Raw genomic sequence first — 23,293 nt, 5'->3', positions numbered from 1 at the left:
CAGATCTGTTAATAAGACCTCCCATTTGAGGACCATATTTCTCAATGATGTCTGTTCTTTGGTCTTTCAGAAACTCTGTGCAAACAACAACTGAAGTCTAATCTGACAAAGAAGCTTTTGTGTTTGTCTGAGTGGATCACAAACGAAGGACAAAAAACATTTCTGAATCAGATCTACACAGAGGTCTACATCACAAAGGGAGGCAGTGGAGAGGTCAATAAAGAACATGAGGTCAGACGGCTTGAAACAGCTTCCGGGAAACCAGCCAGTCCAGAAATATCAATCAAATTTGAAAACATCTTTAAAGCATTACCTGGAGACATGGAACCAGTGAGAACAGTGATGACGAAGGGAGTGGCTGGCATTGGTAAAACAGTTCTAACTGAGAAGTACGCTCTGGACTGGGCAGAATATAAAACCAACCAGGATATCCACTTTGTGTTTCCATTCACTTTCCGAGAGCTGAATTTGGAGAGGAAGAATGAGTACAGCTTGGAGGAACTTCTTCATCTCTTTTTTAGTGAAACAAAGAATGTAGGAATCTGCATCTTTGACGAGCCCAACGTTGTGTTCATCTTTGATGGGTTAGATGAATGTCGGCCTCCTCTAGACTTCCAGAACACTGTGAAATGGACTGATCCCGAAAAGAAAACCACAGTGGACGTGCTGCTGCCAAACCTCATCAAAGGAAATCTGCTTCCAAAAGTTAAAATCTGGATAACCACACGACCTGCAGCAGCCGACCAGATCCCTTCTAAGTATGTTAACAGGTTTACAGAGGTGAGAGGGTTCAATGACCCACAGAAGAAGGAGTACTTCTTCAAGAGATTCAGTGATGAGCAACAGGCCGATAAAATCTACTCACACATCCAGACTTCGCGAAGCCTCCACATCATGTGCCACATCCCAGTCTTCTGTTGGATCACTGCTAAAGTTCTGGAAGAAATTTTGAGCAAAGAGGAGAAAGGAGAACTACCAAAGACCCAGACTGCCATGTACATCCACTTCATGCTGGTTCAGTCCATACAGAAGAATGCCAAGTATCAAGACCCAGATGATGCCATTCTGTCTCTGGGGAAACTGGCTTTTGAACAGCTGAAGAAAGGCCAGCTGATCTTCTATGAAGAAGACCTGACAGCGTCTGGCATTGATATCGAAGACGCCGCAGTGTACTCAGAAGTGTTCACACAGTTATTTGGAGAGGTGCGTGGAACGTACAAGGACAAGGTGTTCTGCTTTGTCCATCTGAGTATTCAGGAGTTTCTGGCTGCCCTCCACGTCTTCATCACTTTCATCAACACTGGTGACAACCTACTCTCAACCGCAAGCACGTGGTCCAAGTTATTTGGAAGGATTTCCAAATCCAAGATTCGTCACCTCTACCAAAGTGCTGTAGATGAGGCCTTAAAGAGTCCAAATGGAAATCTGGACTTGTTCCTTCGTTTCCTGCTGGGACTTTCTTTGGAGAACAATCAGAATCTCTTACAAAGACTGTTGAACAAGACAAGACATAAGTCCCATTCAAATCAGAAAACAGTCAAGTACATCAAGGAGAAGATCAGGAAGAATCCCTCTCCAGAAAAAAGTATCAATCTGTTTCACTGTCTGAATGAGCTAAATGATCATTCTCTAGAAGAGGAGATCCAAAAGTATCTGAGATCAGGAAGTCTATCCACAGACAAGCTCTCTCCTGCTCAGTGGTCAGCTCTGGTCTTCATGTTGCTGTCATCAGAAAATGAGCTGGATGTGTTTGACCTGAAGAAATACTCTGCTTCAGAGGAGGCTCTTCTGTGGCTGCTGCCAGTGGTCAAAGCCTCCAGTAGAGCTCTGTATGTGAACTTACTGATACATTTAATATATTGTCATCTAATTTCTATGAAAAGAAAATACATTCATTTAATGTATATTCCCACTATTGTTTCTTAAGGCTGAGTGGCTGTAACCTCTCAGAGACATGCTGTGAGAAGTTATCATCATCAGTTCTCACCTCCAGCTCCAGTTTAATAGAACTGGATCTCAGTGACAATGATCTGCTCGATTCAGGAGTGAAAAGGCTCTCTGAAGGACTTCGGAGCCCACACTGTACGCTGGAGACACTCAAGTAAGTGTTCCTGAACCTGTTCAACACATGACTGTTTCGATTCTGAAGTAAATAGACATGGAGCTTAGACTAATTAATTTACTTTTTCAGTTTGTCTGTGCTGGTGGTGTTTGGGGAGGGGCAGGGGGTGATTCTTATGTTCAGATCGAATGAATTTTGAAAGCAATCAATTTGTGCACATTGTGAACCCATGGCGCCTGATCCAAACAATGCGGCCCACTCCCTAAATAACAAAATCACCTGCGCTGCTATCACTGCGCCAGATTAAGACCAGCTCAGTGAGTTGGTCTTAACTTGAAGCACAAAGTCTGTGGGGAAAATAACATTGTGCTGTGATCCGGCCAGACCACACCTCATTTTAAGATCATTTGGTATTTAGACAACGCGGGCGCAAGAAGTGTGCGTCTGGTGGGAGATACCAAATATGCCTTGTGCTTGGCACAATTTGGCTTTGCACCATGTAGCGCTGGTGGAAGATAGGTCCCTAAGGGGGCCTGAGGTCAGGTCAGGAAAGTTGTTGTGTATTATAACAATAGGCGTACCTCATACAGATTGAGAAAATTGGAGAAAATGTACCCACATTTTCAAACATAGTGAAAAAAGCCACTCTAGCACATCTGGTATGTTTTCAAACCCAAGACGTCTCCACAAAAAAGCAGTTAAAACGACAGATGTGCGCCGTCTAAGTGGACTTGAGCCATGAGAGTCACCACCGAGTGAGCAATTAGGAGAGCGATCGACTTGCCAAAAGTTGCAAAGTTAATCATCACATTATCATTGGTCAATTAGTGTAGTAGTATAAAGTTAATCATCACATTATCATTGGTCAATCGTGTAGCAGTATAAAGTTAATCATCACATTATCATTGGTCAATAGTATAGCTGTATAAAGTTAATCATCACACTATCATTGGTCAATAGTGTAGCAGTATAAAGTTAATCATCACATTATCATTGGTCAATAATGTAGCAGTATAAAGTTAATCATCACATTATCATTGGTCAATAGTGTAGCAGTATGAAGAGTTTGTAGAAGAACTGTGTAAATAGCTCAACACAGCTATTATTATGAGTGGTTTCTCCAAATTAAAAACAAAATGCCACTTTTAATGACTATTGCAGTGTCAGAATTATTTAAAACCCATCAAGTCAGCTGTCTTTAATTCTTTGTACAGCACACTTTTGCTATTATGACCTGCTGCAAACGTGATGCATAGCCAGGAACCAGCTTCTGCTAGCATTACTGTGGCATTTTAGCACATTCCTCGTGTGTAGTTGCCTCCAGTTCACTAGAATCCTTGCGTTTGCGTTCTGCAACCGCCAGTCACACCATTTGACCTTGATATGGACCAATACCCATCAGACAAACTGATCCAGTATCAGCCCTTAGCTGCACATTGAGGTCTGTTTTTTTATGCTATAAGATCCAGACGTGTGTGTGTGTGTGTGTGTGTGTGTGTGTGTGTGTGTGTGTGTGTGTGTGTGTGTGTGTGTGTGTGTGTGTGTGTGTGTGTGTGTGTGTGTGTATCTTTATATTACATGATATTAAATATATGATTTTATAAATTTGTTCTCTTCAGCCTGAGTGGCTGTAACCTATCAGAGAAATGCTGTGAGGCGTTATCATCTGCTATCAGTTCAAAGTCCTCCATCCTGAGGGAATTGGACCTCAGCAACAACGATCTACAGGATTTGGGAGTCAAAGAGCTCTCTGGTGGACTGGGGAGTCCAGACTGTAAACTGGAGACCGTCAGGTCAGTATTGCTTAACCTTTTCAACCAATTTCAGCTGGTGCACGTGGATATATATAAGCAACAATGCAAATGAAATAATATGCAGCTAAAGTAGAAAATATAAAATTTTCACTACGGTGCATCCCTTATTCATTGCATTTGGCCTTCAATAGATCTGTATTAAAGAGTCATTTTTTTGTTGATTTACTATACTTAATTTTCTCTGTGTAAACATCAGAGTTTGAGGAGAAAAGGTTAATCCTTTAAAACCTGTAGAACACTTTAAAGGAGTATTTCACCCAAAAAATTACTTATTTTCTATGAATAGCACACCCCATGAAGCCTTTAATTCATGGATTTGTTTTTGTTTTTGTCCTTTCCTAAGCCAATAATTTGATTACCGGCTGAAAGATGCTAATGTATCCGGTAGGAGACACAAAGTAGACTCTTTGTGTCTCCTACCAGAAATACACTGGTCATCAAATTATTGGCTCAGGAATGCGACTAAAACTATAATTTTCACAATTCAGGGCAATTGCAAAGTGTGGTTGCGCCGACACCGGTCGCGGGGTCGCTGCCGCCGGGACGCGAGGAATACGCCGGGAGGAATACCGTCGTAGTCTGCGCCAATTACATTGTCACGTCACTCCTGAGATCACTTGCGTTTCATTTTGAGGGGATTGATCCCCCCAAAAATTATGTTTTTGCATCGAACGGTTACGTTTTGCGCATTTTCTGGCGCCCCCTATGGATCAAAGTGGAAATGCTTTTGGGGATTCGTTGAGTAAACCACCCTCGACATGTGATTCAAATTTGGGATCGATTGGACATTTCGTTCATGATTTTTTGTATTTTTGGTAAAACGGGCCCCTCCCACTAACTTTGGAAGCCAATTACGGACGAACGGTAAGGACTATCAAAATGACGTTTGGATAGGTTTATTGCATGGGTCCATAGATCACGTCTACCGATTTTTGTGAGATTTGTAAAAAATCTGTAGGAAAAGGTGCAAAAAGTGTGTTTTGAAGAAAATTCTAAATGGCGGAAAATCTTACCTGACGCAAATGGGCGTGGCCTATATGAAGAGATGCGTCGTGACCCAAGGAATCCAGGGAAAAAGTGGAAATTTTGATTTTACGACCTACGGTTCAAGAGTTATAGGCCAAAACGTAAAGAGGACTGTTATAGCGCCACCATGAGGCCGAATGGTTTGATTTCTTTTTAAAATAATTTCGGACTAAATTATAAACCTCCCTTCCAAATCTGGTAACTAACTCTTACGTTTTTTGAGAAAAAATACTTGAATTTGAGTTTTTTCACTTTTCCATTAAAGTGGATGGGGAATTCTAATGCAATAATAAATCAATATCAATTGAACTATTTAACCAATCTCTTAGCAAAATACAAGTGCACGATTCCCGGTCAAGCCGGTCATTTTGACATATGGCACGACATTGGGGGATAAAAACTGTGGGAGGAGTAGCAGCCCGAAATAAAGTTTATCTAGAAAGAATAATAAAGTGGTACTATAACTATAGTCTGGTTGCCCTAACAGGGCTAGAAAAGAATAATAAAGTGGTACTATAACTATAGTCTGGTTGCCCTAACAGGGCTAGAAAAGAATAATAAAGTGGTACTATAACTATAGTCTGGTTGCCCTAACAGGGCAACCACACTAACTATAAAAAAAAGTAGCAGCCCGAAATAAAGTTTATCTAGAAAGAATAATAAAGTGGTACTATAACTATAGTCTGGTTGCCCTAACAGGGCTAGAAAGAATAATAAAGTGGTACTATAACTATAGTCTGGTTGCCCTAACAGGGCAACCACACTAACTATAAAAAAAACTAGAAGCGTCGCAATTCTAGGAAATTGCAAAGTGTGGTTGCACCGACGCCGGCCGCGGCCGCCGGAATCGAGGGATACGCCGGGAGGAATACCGTCGGAGGCCGCGCGACCTGACATTCGAATCGGGTGCCGATCGGATCCTGCCTTCGTGATACGAGCCGTTTTGATTTTAGGAAATAGGCCCCTCCCACTAAATAAATAGGCCCCTCCCACACATGTAACGGGCCAATCATATTGGCACGTCACTCCTGATATCGCTTTTATTTCATTTTGAGAGGATTGATCCCCCCAAAAATCATGTTTTTGCATCAAACGGTTACGTTTTGTGCATTTTTGGCGCCCCCTATGGGTCAAAGTGGAAATGCTTTCGGGGATTCGTTAAGTGAACCACCCTCGACATGTGATTCAAATTTGGGATTGACCGGACGTTTTGTTCGTGATTTCTGGCATTTTTGGTAAAGCGGGCCCCTCCCGCTAACTTTGGAAGCCATTTACGGACGAACGGTAAAGGCTATAAAAATGCCGTTTGGATGTGTTTATCGCATGGGCCCAGAGATCATGTGTAACGATTTTTGTGAATTTGGACAAAATATGTGGGAGGAGTTATAGGCCAAAACGTAAAGTGGACTGTTATAGCGCCACCATGAGGCCGCATGGTGTGATCATTTTTTTTATAATTTCGGACTAAATTATGAACCTCCCCTCCAAATCTGGTAACTCTAGCTCTTACGGTTTCTGAGAAAAAAATACTTGAATTTGAGTTTTTTCACTTTTCCATTAAAGTGGATGGGGAAATTTAATGCACTAATAAATCAATATCAATGAAACTGTTTAACCAATCTCTTAGCAAAATGCAAGCGCAAAATTGTGGGAGGAGTAGCGGCCCGAAATAAAGTTTATCTAAAAAGAATAATAAAGTGGGAAGAGTATGTAACGCTGCCTCGGTGCTGATGACCTTAACAGACAGCGCCTGAGTTCTGAATTGTAACTCTAAAACATGCAACTATACACTTATAGTATTGATTATAAGATGTGACTAGTATTTTACCCCTGACTTTAAATCTACTTTCCAAAGGACAACAAAGTAGGTTGTATAACATGGGTATTTATTCACCATTAAGCAAACAAATATATAAATGACCAAAACAGCCCTTGTAGGGTTTCTCTTAAAACACAAACAAAACCTTGTAAGGTAAATAACCACCAAATTGATATATCTGTCCCTTACTGTCCCTATTAGGAGCCACAATAAGAAACAATCAACCAAAATACCACTCTTATGTATACCTCTAGGAAATAGTGCAAAACATAAAAAGGTAGGAAATAACTATAAACAGTGCAGTGGCACGGTACTGTCAACCATGTAAACTTAGAGCATTAAATTGCCCTTTAAAATGTACCTTAGTAGGCCAAAACCCTAATAGACCTTACACCTTTCACATAACCTGAGTAACCTGAATAATAAGAGTTACTATTTTAAGTAACACTGTATATTATGAAATCAAACCTTTTAATTATATCTAAAGTAATAATATATCACCTTTATGATACACCTTAACCTCTTCTGTATGTACTGTTTTTAAGAATTAATTAAATAAATGCTTTCCCAATAGTCCTATTTATAAACTCCTATTCACAGAAAAGGTGTAAATGAACTTAAACCATCACAATTATACTTTGTACAGTCAGTGGGCCCACTTATGAAATAAACAAAATAAAAGCCGGCATAAACATTAACAAAAATAACCCTGTTGCAGGCCTGATTGACGCTGGTGTGCGACCAGAGTGGAGAAGCCTCTTCACTCACGTGAGCCGAGAGTCAATGGGTTAACTCACCCCACGATATGATAAACGTTCAGTGTCTATTACGGCCGTTCCATACACCGCACGATTCAGTTGACAAGATGACTGGTCTTTCCCACGACGCCAGAGGTGCACCCAGCTTTCCTGGTCGCAGGGTGCTATAACTGGTTCTCAGAAGACGAGTCTATGTCTCCCGACCGAACACAGTGTCCGAAAGTCTTTTATATTTCAATAACGTTCACGTTGTTGCTGCTCCACTCCACGTTAGCGCCGCTAGCATGAGGCTACCAAACAGTGGAACTCTGGACGACTGCTTACTGCAGTAACGTTAAAACAGGATTCGAATTTACTCCAAAACAGGACACAAATGAATCACTGTCAATACAGTTCAAACTTCTCATTCAAACTTAAACAATATGGGTTACTGTTCGCACGTAATTCTCCTGTTTGTTATTCACAATGTGCGTTCCTAAGACACACACCAAACTCCTTCTTCCAAACCTTGGTTAAACACACACACACTTCTCAGCTCGTCCCGCCCCCCAACCAATCATATGCTTTGAAAGTGATGGACCATCATAGAGACCAATCAGAGGTAGTTAAAAGAAACACACAAGTTAGACTGATCTCTTAAAGCGGTACTAGCTTTTTCAGACCTGGTAACTATTACATTGACTGTCTAATTCTAAGGTTTTGAATTAGGCACATATTAACGCTGGAGAAATTACCCAGGGGTTACAAGTACTATAGTCTGGTTGCCCTGTTAGGGTAACCACACTAATACTCCATGAATTCAAGGCTTCATGGGGTGTGTAATTGATAGAAAATAAGTAATTTTTGGGGTGAACTACTCCTTTAAACCTGTAGAACCACCACTCATTAAAACCAGGAAAGCATCTGTGTCATTATATACTTTGGCTATTCAAAAAAAGTGCAGATATACAGTACAAGTTCATAGTGCGTCACTTTGTGCCGCCCTATGAGCTTGTAAATCCATTTAACTCAGAAAACTCAAGATGAAATCAAATTAAGATAAAAGTGTTAATCCAAAACAAAACCAAAGTAAAGAGTTTTGATTAATTACCCAAAATAATTTGTCTTAATAAAATTAAAGCAAAATGTTAATCTGCTTATCAGTTAAAGTGTAGGTTGAAAAAGAAAATTCCTGAATGAGCAGCTGCTTCCCCTCTTTCCATCTCATACTTAAATGCACTCCTCCTCATGAGGTTCTTCTTTAGTCCAGGCATTTCATTATTTTATTTGATGGCTGCCATGATGATCTTAACCCCACAGTTAATCGGCCTAGCAGTAGCAGCTTAAAGGAGGAGTTCACCCAAAAAATTATTTATTTTCTATCAATTTCACACCCCATGAAGCCTTGAATCCATGGATTTATTTTGTTTTTTGCCGCATTCCTAAGCCAATAATTTGATGCCCGGGTGTATTTCCGGTAGGAGACAAAAATAATCTACTTTGTGTCTCCTACCGGATACATTAGCCGGTAGGAGACAGGAATCAAATTATTAATTTAGGATTTTTTTGGGTGAACTCCTCCTTTAAGTGGCCACATATTAGGTAAAAAGGGATCCCAGCCATTCAGCAACTACTTCACTTATTTGACCTATTTTATCTGCTCCCACATGCATAATCTAATCTGTCAGCAGATCTCACAAAATACTTGGATAGGAGCTTTTCTTGGGGGCAGGCCTTTGATCAGGATTTAAACTGTGCTTTACCCAATCAAAATGGAGTGGGTGTGACTGATACGTAAACCTCTGCCTTGTGTGTTATAAAGTGGAATGTATGTAAAACAGTCAAAGGGGATGCATAATGCATTGGATAGTTCACTTCATGGGCTAGTGTAAGTCGGAGGTGAAACGTAGCACCCAAAAGTTGTTGAAACACAAAAAGGTTGGAGATAAACTTTGTATTCTTTACTCAGTTTGGTCAACAGCCATTAGACAGTGAAGTGCAGAGAACTTTATTCTTGAGACAACTTGGCCACTTGACTTTTATATGGACCAAGCCCCATCAAACGAGTCTCAGCCCTTGGTTTCACATAGCAAAGCTTTTCTTAGGAAAAAGTGGCAACATTGTATTGACATAACCTGTGTGTGTGTGTGTGTGTGTGTGTGTGTGTGTGTGTGTGTGTGTGTGTGTGTGTGTGTGTGTGTGTGTGTGTGTGTGTGTGTGCGTGCAGGTTGTCAGGCTGTATGGTCTCAAAGGAAGGCTGTTCTTATCTGGTCTCGGCTCTGAGATCCAACTCCCATCTCAAAGTGTTGGATTTAAACTACAATCACCTAGGAGACGGCGTGAATCGCCTCTCTGCTCTACCACTGGAGACTCTGAGGTATGGAGAGAACTGCTGTCACTCACTGTAAATGTGTTCTAGTTGAGTAAGGAAATCATATGGTGATTCTGTACAATATTGTTTAATGTTTCATCCTGAAAAATCATGATAAATTATTGTTTCTAATATTGAATGGAATATGCAAACATTTACTTTGTATCTCCCCTACCCCCAGTGTCAAACATGGTGGCGAGTGCATGCTGCAACCAGGTTTGAGGAAGTGTAAGTGTGAATTATGTTTCATTCATTAAAAATGTCAAGTATCACACATCCAGCTATGTAGATGAACAGCTCATATAAACAGCAACATGTGACATTCACTCATTCTCTTCCTACTGTTAATGAAGATGATAATGACTATAAGTGTAATGCGTTTTCATTCACAAGAATCCCCTGTAAATGGCCCATACCCCCCCCCCCCAACCCACTACCACTGACACAGCTGTAGCCTTTAGAGCTCTTATTATGTGACCATATTGCCTATACACTATTCTTTTGCAATTATGTGTTTTACAGGAACAGCAAAATACATCGAGACAAGATAGTCATGTATATCATTCATCAAAAACATAAAAACTAAGATGTAAAAAAAAATTTGTAAATATAGTGGTGGAAGAAGTACTACCAAAGCAAAAGTATCAAAACTGTAATGTAGATATATTATAAGTAGAAGTTCCGTATTCAAAATGTACTTGAGTAAAAGTACAAAAGTATCGGCATCAAAATCTTAAAGTACCAAAAGTAAAAGTACTCATTGTGCAGAATGTACTATTTCACAAGTTCAAAATGTATAAAAAATCTATTGAAAATAGCCGATCTATAAGCTCACAATGTGCGATGCGACACGTTGTGAGCTTGTAGATCTGCTGTTTTCAAATGGCCGAATTATATTTAGGGCTGAAGTGGTTAGTGTATGTTTTGTAATAATAATCAAAATCTGAGTGAATAAGTTTTCATTTAATTGTAGTGGAGTAAAAGTACAAATGTTCCTCTAAGATATAGTGGAGTAGAAGTAAAGTTATTGAAAATTGGAAATACTCCAGTAAAGTAAAAGACAAATACCTCAAAATTGTACTTAAGTACAGTACTTGAGTAAATGTACTTAGTTACTTTCCACCACTGTGTAAATATGAAAATAATGCATGAGTAGCAAGTTATTTTGCACTACAGTGCACTACAGTGGTCTACAGATGCACTACAGTGGTCTACAGATGCACTAGAGGGGTTTACAGATGCACTACATGGTCTACAGATGCACTAGAGTGGTCTACAGATGCACTACATGGTCTACAGATGCACCACATGGTCTACAGATGCACTAGAGTGGTCTACAGATGCACTACAGGGGTCTACAGATGCACTACATGGTCTACAGATGCACTAGAGTGGTCTACAGATGCACTATAGGGGTCTACAGATGCACTAGAGTGGTCTACAGATGCACTATAGGGGTCTACAGATGCACTAGAGTGGTCTACAGATGCACTACAGTGGTCTACAGATGCACTACAGTGGTCTACAGATGCACTATAGGGGTCTACAGATACACTATAGGGGTCTACAGATGCACTATAGGGGTCTACAGATGCACTACAGTGGTCTACAGACGCACTATAGGGGTCTACAGATGCACTATAGGGGTCTACAGATGCACTATAGTGGTCTACAGACGCACTACAGTGGTCTACAGATGCACTATAGGGGTCTACAGATGCACTATAGGGGTCTACAGATGCACTATAGGGGTCTACAGATGCACTACAGTGGTCTACAGACGCGCTAGAGTGGTCTACAGATGCACTACAGTGGTCTACAGATGAACTACAGTGGTCTACAGATGCACTACATGGTCTACAGATGCACTACATGGTCTACAGATGCACTAGAGTGGTCTACAGATGCACTACAGGGGTCTACAGATGCCCTACAGTGGTCTACAGATGCACTAAAGTGGTCTACAGATGCACTAGAGTGGTCTACAGATGCACTACAGTGGTCTATAGATAAACTACCGGGGTCTACAGATGCACTAGAGTGGTCTACAGATGCACTAGAGTGGTCTACAGATGCACTAGAGGGGTCTACAGATGCACTACAGTGGTCTACAGATGCACTACCGGGGTCTACAGATGCACTAGAGGGGTCTACAGATGCACTATAGGGGTCTACAGATGCACTACAGTGGTCTACAGATGCACTACAGTGGTCTACAGATTCACTAGAGGGGTCTACAGATGCACTACAGTGGTCTACAGATTCACTAGAGGGGTCTACAGATGCACTACAGTGGTCTACAGATGCACTAGAGGGGTCTACAGAAGCACTACAGTGGTCTATAGATGCACTACAGTGGTCTACAGATTCACTAGAGGGGTCTACAGATGCACTAGAGGGGTCTACAGATGCACTACAGTGGTCTACAGATGCACTACAGTGGTCTACAGATGCACTACAGTGGTCTACAGATGCACTAGAGGGGTCTACAGATGCACTACAGTGGCCTACAGATGCACTACAGTGGTCTACATATGCACTACAGTGGTCTACAGATGCACTACAGTGGTCTACAGATGCACTACAGTGGTCTACAGATGCACTACAGTGGTCTACAGATGCACTACAGTGGCCTACAGATGCACTACAGTGGTCTACAGATGCACTACAGTGGTCTACAGATGCACTACAGTGGTCTACAGATGCAGTAGAGGGGTCTACAGATGCAGTAGAGGGGTCTACGTATGCACTAGAGGGGTCTACAGATGCACTACAGTGGCCTACAGATGCACTACAGTGGTCTACAAATGCACTACAGTGGTCTACAGATGCACTACAGTGGTCTACAGATGCAGTAGAGGGGTCTACGTATGCACTAGAGGGGTCTACAGATGCACTACAGTGGTCTACAGATGCACTAGAGTGATCTACAGATGCACTAGAGGGGTCTACAGATGCACTAGAGTGGTCTACAGATGCACTAGAGGGGTCTACAGATGCACTACAGGGGTCTACAGATGCACTACAGTGGTCTACAGATGCACTACAGTGGTCTACAGATGCACTACAGTGGTCTACAGATGCACTAGAGTGGTCTACAGATGCACTACCGGGGTCTACAGATGCACTACAGTGGTCTACAGATGCACTACAGTGGTCTACAGATGCACTACCGGGGTCTAAAGATGCACTACAGTGGTCTACATATGCACTACAGTGGTCTACAGATGCACTAGAGGGGTCTACAGATGCACTAGAGGGGTCTACAGATGCACTACCGGGGTCTACAGATGCACTACAGTGGTCTACATATGCACTACAGTGGTCTACATATGCACTACAGTGGTCTACAGATGCACTAGATGGGTCTACAGATGCACTACAGTGGTCTACATATGCACTACAGTGGTCTACATATGCACTACAGTGGTCTACAGATGCACTACAGTGGTCTAAAGATGCACTAGAGGGGTCTAGATGCACTAGAGGGGTCTACAGATGCACTAGAGGGGTCTACAGATGCACTACAGTGGTCTACAGATGCACTACAGTGGTCTACAGATGCACTACAGTGGTCTACAGATGCACTAGAGGGGTTTACAGATGCAATAGAGGGGCCCAGAGATGCACTACAGTGGTCTACAGATGCACTAGAGGGGCCCAGAGATGCACTACAGTGGTCTACAGATGCACTAGAGGGGTCTACAGATTCACTACAGTGGTCTACAGATTCACTAGAGGGGTCTACAGATGCACTACAGTGGTCTACAGATGCACTACAGTGGTCTACAGATGCACTAGAGGGGTCTACAGATGCACTAGAGGGGTCTACAGATGCACTAGAGTGGTCTACAGATGCACTAGAGGGGTCTACAGATGCACTACAGTGGTCTACAGATGCACTAGAGGGTCTACAGATGCACTAGAGTGGTCTACAGATGCACTAGAGTGGTCTACAGATGCACTAGAGGGGTCTACAGATGCACTAGAGTGGTCTACAGATGCACTACAGTGGTCTACAGATTCACTAGAGGGGTCTACAGAAGCACTACAGTGGTCTACATATGCACTACAGTGGTCTACAGATGCACTACAGTGGTCTACATATGCACTACAGTGGTCTACAGATGCACTACAGTGGTCTACAGATGCACTAGAGGGGTCTACAGATGCACTACAGTGGTCTACATATGCACTACAGTGGTCTACAGATGCACTACAGTGGTCTACATATGCACTACAGTGGTCTACAGATGCACTACAGTGGCCTACAGATGCACTACAGTGGTCTACAGATGCACTACAGGTGTCTACAGATGCACTACCGGGGTCTACAGATGCACTACAGTGGTCTACAGATGCACTACAGTGGTCTACAGATTCACTAGAGGGGTCTACAGAAGCACTACAGTGGTCTACATATGCACTACAGTGGTCTACAGATGCACTACAGTGGTCTACAGATGCACTACAGTGGTCTACAGATGCACTACAGTGGTCTACAGATGCACTACAGTGGTCTACAGATGCACTACAGTGGTCTACAGATGCACTAGAGGGGTCTACAGATGCACTACAGTGGTCTACATATGCACTAAAGTGGTCTACAGATGCACTACAGTGGTCTACATATGCACTACAGTGGTCTACAGATGCACTACAGTGGCCTACAGATGCACTACAGTGGTCTACAGATGCACTACAGGTGTCTACAGATGCACTACCGGGGTCTACAGATGCACTACAGTGGTCTACATATGCACTACAGTGGTCTACAGATGCACTAGAGGGGTCTACAGATTCACTAGAGGGGTCTACAGATGCACTAGAGGGGTCTACAGATGCACTAGAGGGGTCTACAGATTCACTAGAGGGGTCTACAGATGCACTAGAGGGGTCTACAGATGCACTACAGTGGTCTACAGATGCACTACAGTGGTCTACAGATGCACTACAGTGGTCTACAGATGCACTAGAGGGGTCTACAGATGCACTACAGTGGTCTACAGATGCACTACAGTGGTCTACAGATGCACTACAGTGGTCTACAGATGCACTAGAGGGGTCTACAGATGCACTAGAGGGGTCTACAGATGCACTAGAGGGGTCTACAGATGCACTACAGTGGTCTACAGATGCACTACAGTGGTCTACATATGCACTACAGTGGTCTACAGATGCACTAGATGGGTCTACAGATGCACTACAGTGGTCTACATATGCACTACAGTGGTGTACAGATGCACTAGATGGGTCTACAGATGCACTAGAGGGGTCTAGATGCACTAGAGGGGTCTACATATGCACTACAGTGGTCTACAGATGCACTACAGTGGTCTACAGATGCACTACAGTTGTCTACAGATGCACTACAGTGGTCTACAGATGCACTAGAGGGGCCCAGAGATGCACTACAGTGGTCTACAGATGCACTAGAGGGGTCTACAGATTCACTACAGTGGTCTACAGATTCACTACAGTGGTCTACAGATGCACTACAGTGGTCTACAGATGCACTAAAGGGGTCTACAGATGCACTAGAGGGGTCTACAGATGCACTAGAGTGGTCTACAGATGCACTACAGTGGTCTACAGATGCACTAGAGTGGTCTACAGATGCACTACAGTGGTCTACAGATGCACTAGAGGGGCCCAGAGATGCACTACAGTGGTCTACAGATGCACTACAGTGGTCTACAGATGCACTAGAGGGGTCTGCAGATGCACTAGAGGGGTCTACAGATGCACTAGAGTGGTCTACAGATGCACTAGAGGGGTCTACAGATGCACTACAGTGGTCTACAGATGCACTAGAGTGGTCTACAGATGCACTAGAGTGGTCTACAGATGCACTACAGTGGTCTACAGATGCACTAGAGGGGTCTACAGATGCACTAGAGGGGTCTACAGATGCACTAGAGTGGTCTACAGATGCACTAGAGGGGTCTACAGATGCACTACAGTGGTCTACAGATGCACTAGCGTGGTCTACAGATGCACTAGAGGGGTCTACAGATGCACTAGAGGGGTCTACAGATGCACTAGAGTGGTCTACAGATGCACTACAGTGGTCTACAGATGCACTACAGTGGTCTACAGATGCACTAGAGGGGTCTACAGATGCACTAGAGTGGTCTACAGATTCACTACAGTGGTCTACAGATGCACTACAGTGGTCTACAGATTCACTACAGTGGTCTACAGATGCACTAGAGGGGTCTACAGATGCACTAGAGTGGTCTACAGATGCACTACAGTGGTCTACAGATGCACTAGAGGGGTCTACAGATGCACTAGAGTGGTCTACAGATTCACTACAGTGGTCTACAGATGCACTAGAGGGGTCTACAGATGCACTAGAGTGGTCTACAGATGCACTACAGTGGTCTACAGATGCACTAGAGGGGTCTACAGATGCACTAGAGTGGTTTACAGATTCACTACAGTGGTCTACAGATGCACTACAGTGGTCTACAGATTCACTAGAGGGGTCTACAGATGCACTAGAGGGGTCTACAGATGCACTACAGTGGTCTACAGATTCACTAGAGGGGTCTACAGATGCACTACAGTGGTCTACAGATTCACTAGAGGGGTCTACAGATGCACTAGAGGGGTCTACAGATGCACTAGAGGGGTCTACAGATGCACTACAGTGGCCTACAGATGCACTACAGTGGTCTACATATGCACTACAGTGGTCTACAGATGCACTACAGTGGTCTACAGATGCACTACAGTGGTCTACAGATGCACTACAGTGGCCTACAGATGCACTACAGTGGTCTACAGATGCACTACAGTGGTCTACAGATGCACTAGAGTGGTCTACAGATGCACTACAGTGGTCTACAGATGCACTAGAGGGGTCTACAGATGCACTAGAGGGGTCTACAGATGCACTAGAGGGGTCTACAGATGCACTACAGTGGTCTACAGATGCACTAGAGTGGTCTACAGATGCAGTAGAGGGGTCTACAGATGCACTACAGTGGTCTACAGATGCACTAGAGGGGTCTACAGATGCACTACAGTGGTCTACAGATGCACTAGAGTGGTCTATAGATGCAGTAGAGGGGTCTACAGATGCACTACAGTGGTCTAAAGATGCAGTAGAGGGGTCTACAGATGCACTAGAGTGATCTACAGATGCACTAAAGTGGTCTACAGATGCACTACCGGGGTCTACAGATGCACTAGAGTGGTCTAAAGATGCACTAGAGGGGTCTACAGATGCACTAGAGGGGTCTACAGATGCACTACAGTGGTCTACAGATGCACTAGAGTGGTCTACAGATGCACTAGAGGGGTCTAGAGATACACTAGAGTGGTCTACAGATGCAATACAGTGGTCTACAGACGCACTACAGTGGTCTACAGATGCACTACAGTGGTCTACAGATGCACTAGAGTGGTCTATAAATGCACTACAGTGGTCTATAGATGCACTAGAGTGGTCTACATATGCACTACAGTGGTCTACAGATGCACTACAGTGGTCTACAGATGCACTAGAGGGGTCTACAGATGCACTAGAGGGGCCTACAGATGCACTACAGTGGTCTACAGATGCACTAGAGGGGTCTACAGATGCACTAGAGGGGTCTACAGATGCACTAGAGGGGTCTACAGATGCACTACAGTGGTCTACAGATGCACTAGAGGGGTCTACAGATGCACTACAGTGGTCTACAGATGCACTAGAGGGGTCTACAGATGCACTACAGTGGTCTACAGATGCACTAGAGGGGTCTACAGATGCACTAAAGGGGTCTACAGATGCACTACAGTGGTCTACAGATGCACTAGAGGGGTCTACAGATGCAATACAGTGGTCTACAGATGCACTAGAGGGGTCTAAAGATGCACTACAGTGGTCTACAGATGCACTAGAGGGATCTACAGATGCACTACAGTGGTCTACAGATGCACTAGAGGGGTCTACAGATGCAGTACAGTGGTCTACAGATGCACTACAGTGGTCTACAGATGCAGTACAGTGGTCTACAGATGCAGTACAGTGGTCTACAGATGCACTACAGTGGTCTACAGATGCACTAGAGGGGTCTACAGATGCACTACAGTGGTCTACAGATGCACTAGAGTGGTCTACAGATGCACTACAGTGGTCTACAGATGCACTACAGTGGTCTACAGATGCACTAGAGTGGTCTACAGATGCACTACAGTGGTCTACAGATGCACTACAGTGGTCTACAGATGCACTACAGTGGTCTACAGATGCACTAGAGGGGTCTACAGATGCACTACAGTGGTCTACAGATGCACTACAGTGGTCTACAGATGCACTACAGTGGTCTACAGATGCACTACAGTGGTCTACAGATGCACTACAGTGGTCTACAGATGCACTAGAGGGGTCTACAGATGCACTAGAGGGGTCTGAGAGTGAGTTGTGTGTACAACTCTGAGAGTGTACAAATGGAACCAAATGGACCCTTATGGGTCTGTAACTCTGAGAGTGTACAAATGGAACCAAATGGACCCTAACGGGTCCATTTGGTTCCATTTGTACACTCTCAGAGTTAAATTGACATAGATTTTACAATATAAATTGCGGTCCAAGTGATAGAAATGTAGTCTGTAGCCGTAATGCATGTCAAACTGGGGGTCCTTGAAATTAAAATGGTTGAGAATCACTGCTAGAGCCGTAAAAAATCTTCTCTTATGGGGGTCCCTGGCATATCTTTTGAAATGGGGGTCCGCGGGCTAATAAGTGTCAATTTGGGGGTCCTTGACATGAAAAAGTTGAAGAACCACTGATTTAGAGGTTATAGGTTTAGGGGTTATAGGTTTGGAGTTATAGCGCTATGCGTTGCGGTCACTGAGCTTGTAGATCAGCTATTTTCAGCTTTAGGGTTGTGGTTAAAAAGAATGGTAAACATGTAACCAACCTTAAATGTTGATGTCCTCACAAGTATACAGTGGTGTAAAGTAACTAAGTACATTTACTCAAGAATTGTACTTAAGTACAATTCTGAGGTATTTTTTACTGGAGTATTTTAAATGTTCTCCACTACATCTCAGAGGCAAATTTGTACTTTTTACTCCACTACAATTATTTGAAAACTTTAGTTACTAGTTACTTTGCAGATATAAATTATGACATTACATTATGAAATATACATTAACCACTTTAGCCCTATATTATACACAGGCTATTTGAAAATAGCCGATCTACAAGCTCACAACGCGTCGCATCGCGACGCGTTGTGAGCTTGTAGATCAGCTATTTTCAAATATTTTAGTACTTTTACTTTTGGTACTTTAAGTACATTTTGATACCAATACTTTTGTACTTTTACTCAAGTAGATTTTTTATTCCGGACTTTTACTTGTAACAGAGTACTACTTAGGCTAGTGTGTGTGTGTGTGTGTGTGTTACTATCATTGTGAGACCCAAGTATAGTACAATTTGAGAAATAGACATTGTGAGTTGTTTTATGTTAGTTGCACCATGGTGTCACACAGTGTTTCCCCCCCCCCCCCCTCCTCCCCATACAACCATGATAATAAAGCTCTAAACTCTATAAACACAATAATATTCATGAGGTTTTAATGTGTTGTGATGTTTTGTCATGTGTTCTTCTCACAGATTCCTGTTCACTCTCACTGGATCTGAACACCATGAGCAACGACCTCTCCCTGTCAGAGGAGAACATGAAGGTGACTGCAACACGACAACACCAAGGTTACCCTGATCATCCAGAGAGATTCACCTCTGTGTACCGTCAGGTGTTGTGTAGAGAGAGTCTGTGTGAAGGTGGGAGGTCCTACTGGGAAGTAGAATGGAGTGGAAGGGTTCGTATAGCAGTCTGTTATAAAGACATCAACAGACAGGGTGATGAGTCACTCTTTGGACACAATAACAAGTCCCTGTGTTTAGATTGCTCTGAAACAGGCTACACGTTCAGATACAACAAAGTTTATACTGAAGTGTCAGAGTGTTCCTCCTCCAGAGGCAGAGTGGGGGTTTACCTGGATCACAGTGCAGGTACTCTGTCATTCTACTGTGTTACTGACACAAGGACCCTCCTCTATACAGCTCACACCACCTTCACACAACCTCTATATGCAGGTTTAGGGGTTATTTATGGATCTACAGCAGAGGTCTGTAAGATCTGGTAGAGAGAGAGAGAGAGAGAGAGAGAGAGAGAGGGGGGGGGTGTAAGATGTGAGAGACAGAGAGAGAGAGAGAGAGAGGGGGGTGTAAAGAGAGAGAGAGAGAGAGAGGGACTAAACACAGTAAAGTGTGTGTGAGGTGCTGCAGTGGTGGAAGAAGTACTCATACTGTATATAAAAGTAGAAATACCATAATGTAGAAATAACTCTGTTAGCAGCAAAAAGTCCTGCTTTACAAATCTTACTTAAGTCAAAAGTATTTGTGTCAAAATATACTTAAGTAGCAAAAGTAAAAGTACTCGTTATGAATTTATTTCAGTGTTCTACGCCAGTGGTTCTCAAAGTGCGGTCCAGGGACCCTCAGGGTTCCAAATGGACCCTTACAGATCCTTGAAATGACAAAGATTGAGAACCACTGCTCTATGGGCTCTGAGCTTGTAGATCTGCTATTTTTGGTTGAAATCAGTGTAAATGTTTGTACAGCAACACACCCTGATGAAGACAACTTGTCCAAACGTTGATCATTAAAAACATTTACATGGAATTACACTGAGTGTGTGTTGTTCTTATCTGTTTTACACACACACACACACACACACACACACACACACACACACACACACACACACACACACACACACACACACACACACACACACACACACACACACAGACTTGAGGTCATGTTTCTAAACTCTAGACACAAAAATCACAACCAATGATCAAAAAGCTCATTTCCAGTGGTAAAGTAACTAAGTACATGTACTTAAGTACTGTACTTAAGTACAATTTTGAGGCATTTGTATACTTTACTTGAGTATTTCCAATTTCCAATACTTTTACTTCCAAATATTGTACTTTTTACTCCACTACAATGATTTGAAAACTTTAGTTACTAGTTACTTTGTAGATTTTGATTCTTATTACAAAACATACATTAACCACTTCAGCCCTATTTAAACTTTGACTATTTGAAAATAGCAGATCTACAAGCTCACAATGCGTCGCGATGCGACACATTGTGAGCTTGTAGATCTGCTATTTTCAAAAGATTTTTATATAGATTATTATTATTTTATTTTTTTCAGATAGTCAAAGTTTAAATAGGGCTGAAGTGGTTAATGTATGTTTTGTAATAATAATCCAAATCTACAAAGTAACTAGTAATAAAAGTAAAATAAAAGTATAAACAGTTGAAAACACTCCAGTAAAGTAAAAGTACCTCAACATTGTACTTAAGTAAATGAATTTGGTTACTTTCCACCACCGGCATCAAAAATGTACTTACAGTACCTAAACTAAAAGTATAGACTACTTTTAATTATATGGTGAAAATGTCAGATCTACGTACAAGTGTTATGAGCTTGTAGATCTGCTATTTTCACTAGTTTGGGTCCCGGGCAGACTTCACATTTCTCTACTGGGTCTGGAGCTAAAACGTTTGGGACTCACTGATCTAAAATGAAGTCTCTATATGAGTGGTCCTCAAACATGTTCATGTCAAGGACCCCCAGATGAATACACATGTATCTATAGTCTCTATATGAGTGGTTTTCAAACATGTTCATGTCAAGGACCCCCAGATGAATACACATGTATCTATAGTCTCTATATGAGTGGTCCTCAAACATGTTCATGTCAAGGACCCCCAGATGAATACACATGTATCTATAGTCTCTATATGAGTGGTCCTCAAACATGTTCATGTCAAGGACCCCCAGATGAATACGCATGTAGCCGCAGACCAGTGGTGTAAAGTAACTAAGTACATTCACTCAAGTACTGTACACTTTTGAGGTATTTTTTTTACTTTACTGGAGTGCTTCAAATTTCCAGTGCTTTTACTTCTACTCCACTACATCTCAGAGGCAAATATTATACTTTTACTCCACTACAATTACTTGAAAACTTACTTTAGTTACTTTTTGTAGATTTTGATTATCATTACAAAACATACATTAACCACTTCAGCCCTATATACATTTTTGGCCAATTGAAAATAGCAGATCTACAAGCTCACAATGTGTCGCGATGCGACGCATTGTGAGCTTGTAGATTTTTCCTCCATTTATTTGAAATTTTGGATGTGCTACCCTTTTGGGATTTTTTAAATTCCTACCTTTGATGACATTTTTTACGCCTGTAATGACATGCCCAATATAGGGAGAAGAGTTTTAAAGTAATAATAATAATGCATTTTATTTATAATGAACTTTACATTTGAAACTAATCTCAAAGTGCTTCATGAATTAATGGTCGCAGAAAGAAACCAAGTGTCATGCTGTAAACTTTACAGCATGTGTGTGTGTGTGTGTGTGTGTGTGTGTGTGTGTGTGTGTGTGTGTGTGTGTGTGTGTGTGTGTGTGTGTGTGTGTGTACGTGTGTACGTGTGCGTGTGCGTGTGCGCGTGTGTGCGTGTGTGTGGAAATGACCAGATGCAGTAGGCGGGCTCTAGACAGGATATGAACACTGAACAGCGAATGGAAACCAGCCTTTTCACAGGCTCTGAGTTGCAGGAAGCCAGCTGACATCTCAATGTTTAAACGAGTTGCCTCTGATGCAGTTAATAATAGAGTGGATTGACAGCTGATGCTGTAGCACCTCTGTCTTTACCCAACAATGGGAAAAGACTCAAATAAAATAATTAAAGGTAAGAGAAAGAGCAATAGACCATATTTACACGGCGGCCATATTGGAATTTAACACTGAAAGTGCTGCCACCCGGGGTGGCTACTTTCATTGACATCATAGAAACATGGCCGCCATGTGAATATGGTCTATTGTCCAAAGTTCGATGCCAGGCCAAGCCAAGACACTTAACCCCTACCTGCCCCCGTAGCGCCCACTGCTACTGAGGATGGTTAAATGAGATTCCTCATTTCACTGTGTATGCAAATATACAGTGACACATACTGCAAAGGAGTGCAGACTATATTATTACAAGTAAGACGCGCGAACGCTGGAGGCGAACGCAGATTGACTGTGGCTGCCATATTTCAACCACACTGTAGTAGTGCACTCTGCCGCACTCTGCCGGCTGTATACAGGCAGTGCAGCTGCTGGCATTTCAGCACGGAGTTTCGAGTCACATGGGGGCGCGAGCCAATGAGAGCGTGAACACACGCGGAAAGACCATAAATATGGGACACACACACAACGCAAGCACGATAATATAGTAAGCTCCACTTGGTCGGAGGCGCGGCTTCGCGTTCGCAATTATATGTGTTATGATTATTATAATGATTATGATGATGATGATGATTATTACTATTACTATTATTACTATTACTATTATTATGTGTTATGATTATTATGATGATG

At 42.5% G+C, this 23,293-nt stretch overlaps 1 protein-coding gene across 3 annotated transcripts in view; it reads left to right on the top strand.

Moving 5' to 3' along the window:
* The window catches only part of LOC308080854 (protein NLRC3-like), a 166,866-nt gene that overhangs the window by 4,409 nt on the left and 139,164 nt on the right, over positions 1-23,293 (top strand). Inside the window, exons 5-10 of one of the 3 annotated variants that reach the window (XM_080422892.1) lie at positions 71-1,829; positions 1,928-2,101; positions 3,682-3,855; positions 9,686-9,835; positions 10,011-10,057; positions 19,446-19,991. In XM_080422892.1, coding sequence (XP_080279018.1) covers positions 71-1,829; positions 1,928-2,101; positions 3,682-3,855; positions 9,686-9,835; positions 10,011-10,057; positions 19,446-19,978 — 2,837 coding nt within the window. In that variant the 3' untranslated portion in view covers positions 19,979-19,991. Of the gene's footprint in view, positions 1-70; positions 1,830-1,927; positions 2,102-3,681; positions 3,856-9,685; positions 9,836-10,010; positions 10,058-19,445; positions 19,992-23,293 lie in introns of those variants that run through there. The other 2 variants (XM_080422893.1, XM_080422894.1) reach the window with 2 other exon arrangements.

Source organism: Gymnoscopelus braueri (assembly GCF_963280865.1).
Source record: "Gymnoscopelus braueri genome assembly, chromosome: 24".
Lineage (NCBI taxonomy): Eukaryota > Metazoa > Chordata > Actinopteri > Myctophiformes > Myctophidae > Gymnoscopelus > Gymnoscopelus braueri.
Note: the sequence above shows the minus strand (reverse complement) of the source record. Positions and strands in the feature narration are given on the sequence as shown.